The sequence below is a fragment of the Chenopodium album genome, chromosome 26, assembly GCF_948465745.1.
Source record: "Chenopodium album chromosome 26, dcCheAlbu1.1, whole genome shotgun sequence".
In the NCBI taxonomy this organism is placed as follows: domain Eukaryota; kingdom Viridiplantae; phylum Streptophyta; class Magnoliopsida; order Caryophyllales; family Amaranthaceae; genus Chenopodium; species Chenopodium album.
Window position 1 is genome coordinate 14,631,544 of NC_137859.1, and position 5,938 is coordinate 14,637,481.

The following is a 5,938-nucleotide window of genomic DNA, read 5'->3' on the forward strand; positions in this document are numbered from 1 at the left end:
CATCTACCGCAATGGCAAAGGTCATTCACCCAAGTATGCTATCAAAAGTATAGCTTGGTTTTATGATTAGATCTCGTGCACAAATATTTTGTAGCCATCTCTATTTCTCAATACTCATACTTAGATGAAGCTTGCCATCGCATTGGTGATGAATGTAGATAAATAAGTCACATTGCACACAGACTTAGCCAACAGATCATTTTGTTGAATTAATAAAGATGGCACTAGCACAACTTACTATAGTGTATTAGTGTGCATCAAGTCAAGGATCATGCTTGGACCATATTTTCCTTGAGAAGCACATATTGGGCAATGCACACGACAAAAAGAGCAACAAAAAAACTACTACGTATAATACTTCCTAAACAAATAGGCCCAAACCGTGCCTAGGAAGATGAATTGAAAATTATGGTACTGCATGTCTGCATCAGTAGACAAGTTTATAAACTCAAACAATTCACCTAAATGTTGAGGTGATCAATGTTCGGGCCGGGCCAAGGTCAAAAAAATTTGCAGGGAAATGTGTGTCCAAACTAGGCAGGTCATGCAGGCTTTTCGGGCCAATTTCGAGCCGGACAAAAAATGTACTAAAATTGATTACCCAAACCCACCCAATTTTTTTAAAACATCAGGCCGGGCCCGACCCAATTTAGGGCCAGAAAAAGTTGTCCAAAACTTGATCACCTCTACCTAAATGTGCTTCAATCTCCAACCCGCCATTCGCCTAGGCGCCTCTCTCAACCCCTCAAACTCAGTTGGCTACACGAAGGAATTAAACCTTAATTTTGTTTCGGAATTTTTTTTTTTTTTGGGTGTAAAGGTTAGCGATGCAGACAAGCATTGATACATATAGAACAGGGACCCCCGGATCAAAGGTTCAAAGCCAACTACGTATTTAGCATCAGTCCCAATTAAATTCCCCAAATTTCCCCAACTATGTCCCAAAAGCCATGAACTGGTTGATTACTTGAATGTATCCAATTAAATCTAGTTAAAGAGCCTCAACTGTCGAAAGGGAAGAAAGTATACAACTCACACTCCTGTAAACGTTCTGACAAATTTTAAAACCCATTACCCATCCAACCACCCAATACCTAAAGCAATTCAATATAGTAAGATATAAATGGACTACAAGTCAACCACAAAGAAGCTTCAACACTAAACACAACTTAAAAAACATCAAGAACATCATGTAACATTTTGTCACCTACATGGTAACAGATAAAGCCAGAAATATATCTCACATGAAAATGATATCTAAAGTATTAGATTTAGAAATGGTTATTCACAGTGGTTCTCAAGAGAAGGTTACGGAGACCTGTAAAAGGGTCTGGATCATCAAGCGCAATCTACCCAGTCTCTTTTTTTCCGTTTTGCCTTGGGTTTCAAAGACTTAATCCATGGTAGGAACTGTCCCGCCATTTTTCACAATCTCTTGCTCCAGCTACAATGAAAAATCACAGAAAAATGAGGTGTTATCAGGATTTCTGAAAAGAAAATGATTTAAGGCAGAAGAAATGATGCTGGGTAATATGCTAATATAAATTATACGGAAAGTAGAAAAAGAAATTTCCTCAATATTTCTCTGCCAAAAGGGGAAAACGGGAGAACAATTGACATTAGGCACAATAATACACAAGAAATTATAATAGAAGAGAACTGCCTCAAGTGCTACCAGTTAGTACCTGGAAAAGGATTTCGAATTTCTTTTTCAGAACAACATACTCCTGCTGCAACTCTTGCAGACACGCAAGACATCTGCACCAAATGGACAAAAGATCAGAGTTTATCAAATTAAATCAGCATAAATATGATGTAATTGTAGCAATAGTTTAATGGATTAAAAGCATGAGATGTTAAATCAGAATCATGATACAAAGTTAATATTATATGATTTATACCCTTCAATCCTTCAAAGCCTGATTGACTAAGCCCTGTATAAATAATGAATAGCTTGTGCTAATTGTGCAAGACTAACCATTAAGTAAGAAGAAATACTAAAATCATTTTATTGACCATGATAAGAAATAATGACCATACTCATTCAAAAGAGAGATAATTTAAATATTTGATATACTCTTGGAAAAACTAAGAAACCAAAGGGTAATTAGATCATCAGGGGAAGAAATTGACTCTTGGAAAGTTTCAAACAGTCAACAGAAAAGAGGGGAGGGGGGGTGGGGAGGATTCAGAAGCCCCATCATCAAACTAGCAGTAGCCTTAAGGTAAGACGAGTGTACGATAAGGGTGAATTTACTGGACTACCTATATGATGACCTTTACACAAAGGTTGCCTTTTCAAACAATGTGAAGTATGCACCAGCTGTATTCTGGAGTTTGCGTCAAACCAAGACATCTTCCTTATCACATGCAGCACATTAATAGGTACATAATGGTGATCCTAATCAACTGTTCATATATAGCTAGCCAGTAAAACAGAAGAGATGGAATTTTACAATGCCATTTCAGCAAAAGATGTACTCTACGGTGTGGATGCAAGATTGACTAGAAGATAAATACATAACCTTATGATATCTTTCCAGCAAAGCCAACAATGTTATAACATTTTACATTATAGTCTCACAAACAGTTCAAATGCAATGTGCTATAGCCACGACAATACATATCAACTATAACATCGTTTAAAGGACAGAGCATATAAGCAACTAAGTCATATTAACCTATTGATTATGTATATGCTCTATATTGATAGTTGATATAGAGAGCATATAAGCAACTAAGTCATATCAACTAAGCTGCTAGATAATCAGCTTAGACCTCACCCATATTGATTAAGCACAGTGATTTTATCAATAATTATAAGTTCTCTTTGAAAACAAGACCTAGGAGGCTAGGACCCTAAATATTTTTACGAGTTATGTTATCAGCATAGCACTAGCAATACTTCATTTGAGTATCTCAAAATTCTCAATCTTTGAATACAAATGCATGTATAGTCTGCCAAACGAGATGTTATTTTGATCTTAGTCAACTTTGAATCATATCTACAATGGAAAAGCTCGTGAAACAACACAGATTTTAGGATATGGGGTGATAGCATCAGAGAGATCAGATGAGATAAATGTCAATACCAAATTAATCCTATCAAAATCTTTGGAGGCATCACACATATATGATTGAGAATGAAGAAGAAAAGGTAAGGTAAGATGTAAAGTTACAACATAGTCCTTGTACTCTTTATCTGCCAAGAGTGATGCATTAATTTCCAATCATTCAATAACATGAACATATATATAATTGCTACACCTACAAAATGAAGTAAATGACAGTATAAAGTTCAAACACTTTAAACCTCAGAAAAAGGGAGGTTGAGTATCAAGTATTCAGTATCAGTAGACAACTTACCCATCACGATTTTTCTCCTCACAAAAAGCTCGAAACTTAGCACATTGATTTTTGACCCTATGTGCACCAATGCTGTCAAATACAACAAACAAATCATCCTCAAGATGCGCAATTTTAAACACTTCAACAACAAATTATCTAGTGAACATTCAATAACCTTAATTACATACTCGTCAACTACCAACAAGCCAAGCTATAATTGAAGCTATATACTAAAGACATTAAGATATTTTCTTTATATTTCAAAGGCCAATGATGATTTGCATTGTAGTGGTCATCATAATAGAACTTCACCAGTGCATAGGAGTTGAGACACCACGGTAAAGGCCAATAATTTCCGCATTGTAGTGGAAATCATAATAGGAAAACATTGATACAAACCCGTGCACACGAGCAAGACATTATCACACTACCAAAGACCAAATATATATTATACATTGTTGTGGATTCCTAGCTATAATTGAAGCATTCTTTCAACAACATTAGTTCTCCAATTCTGTAATTTGCATTGTCAAAAAAAAAAAAAAAAAAAAAAAAAAAAAAAAAAAAAAAAAAAAAACTGTAATTTGTTCATTTTCTCGCAGTTTTCACTTTTCGGTTCTATATTGACTTTTGGTGCAATGATTGCAGCTATCACGAATGGACCAATTGCAGATTTTATTGGGAGGAAATGGGTATGATGTAAAATAACATCAATTTAAAATTCTTAGGGTGAATAATATGATCTAACATCTTCCATCTAGTCATTTAATTTGAACTCCTGTGAATTTCAAAATTATGACAGCAACATACACAGTTACACCATATATGCTGATCAACAGAAGACCAAACATTTAATCAAGATAATTCAACAAAATTCAAGTTATAATGTTACATCAATTTTAAGTCAACAAAATTTCAAGTTATGCCAATTTTAATTCACAAAATTTATAAGTTATGTCAATTTTTTTAATTCAACAAAATTTCAAATTACATCAATTTTAATTCAAGATACAATTTCAAAGCCCAAAAAAGATGTAGAACCCTAGAAAAGTACAAAATTCAAGATTGAGAGACAGGAAAATACCTAGAACTACTCCCCTTAAACTGATGAGCATGATTTGCCACCTGGTTGAAATCTACAGCAGGCTGCTCACTGTATAAGAAAAAAAAAAAAAAAATCAATTACAAATCAAAGAAATAAAGTAAAATTAAATCAAAATCACAACAAACTAAAATGAAAAATACCCAGAAAATAAAACTCACAGAGCTTTGCTCAAATTCTCAAGGAGCTTCTCAGAATCTTGGAAAAAAAGAGTAACAACTTCAATAACAAAATCTGGGCTACTCTCATCAGCCAATTTCTGCAATTGGTTGAACTGATCATCCAAATAATGCTGCAAAAATGGTCAAAAATATCAGATCCATGATCAGATAAAAATGAAAACATAAAAACCCAATTAAAGTTTGAATTAATGGATTAAAACCCAGAAAATATAAGGGGTGATTTACTGATTTACCTCCCTGTACAAAGACTTCATATAGTCGATGAATTGCCTCTGTAAGAGCTGAACAACATCCATGATTTTCTCTCTCTTGTTGAACTCTAACACACAAAGCAAGCAAATGTTTGATTGATTTAAACTGAGACTGAAATAAATGAAGTTTACGCAGAAAGGAATATATCCCAGTTTTTTTCAGACAAAGTTTAGTTTTAAAGGAATAAAATTGATTCACTAGTTGATTGAGTGTTGATACTCTTGATTGGGAGGATGAGGGTCAAAACCCCTTTTTATCTTTTTCGTTTTAGCTCAATGTATTGTACTAGTTCTTAATCATTTTATTGGGGACTACGGATTTGAGACATGTGCACGAGGTCACGAGGACGGATACGATTTATATCAACACAAAATGGATATGTAATATACTAATATGGGTATGACTTCTTTTTTTTTTTTTTTTTTTTTTTGTGTTTCACTTGGTTCACTTTTTAGGCTAATTCGGATTCGGGACTAGTTTTGGGCGCAAATTTTTCGCTGAGGTCGCGCCCAGCAAATGAACATTTACTAGAAAAAAAAAGAACATTTACCAGAAAAAAATGAACATTTGTTTCTGAACATTGCATTATATAAAAATGAACATTTATAATATAAGAGTAAAATAAAGAGAGTATGAAATTGAAAAAAAAAATGTATATTTAATATTATATAATTGAACATTTCAGTTGTAAATAACAATAAACCTATGATGTTATTGTTTATTCATCAACATTTTTTTAAGTTTCAAATTAAATACCTTTATATGTAGGGGTGTCCATAATTCAGATAAAAACCGAAATCCAATCCAATCCAAACCGAATTATCAATTCGGATCGGATCCGAACTTTAAATAGGATTGGATCGGATTGAGATTTTTTGGAAATTTGGATTTTCGGATTGGATCGGATTTACCCTAATTGGATCCAATCCAAACCGAAAACCGAATTGTAAAATTAAGCTTGTATAAATATGGATTTCTTTAGTTTTTGAAGTTTAGCTCAAATACTTACTACTACAAAAAATAAATTAGGGAGACTTTGTATTAATTAATTAAT

At 33.5% G+C, this 5,938-nt stretch overlaps 1 protein-coding gene across 1 annotated transcript; it reads right to left on the bottom strand.

Annotated features, from left to right (window-relative positions):
* Positions 1-1,129: 1,129 nt before the first annotated feature.
* On the bottom strand, positions 1,130-5,159 carry LOC145617476 (histidine-containing phosphotransfer protein 1-like). Its single transcript, XM_081672179.1, has 6 exons — positions 4,866-5,159; positions 4,612-4,742; positions 4,433-4,501; positions 3,367-3,438; positions 1,686-1,758; positions 1,130-1,444 (listed from the first exon to the last, which is right to left on the bottom strand). The coding sequence occupies exons 1-6, from the start codon at positions 4,926-4,928 to the stop codon at positions 1,394-1,396; spliced, it is 459 nt and encodes a 152-aa protein (XP_081528305.1). The 5' UTR covers positions 4,929-5,159; the 3' UTR covers positions 1,130-1,393.
* Positions 5,160-5,938: the final 779 nt, after the last annotated feature.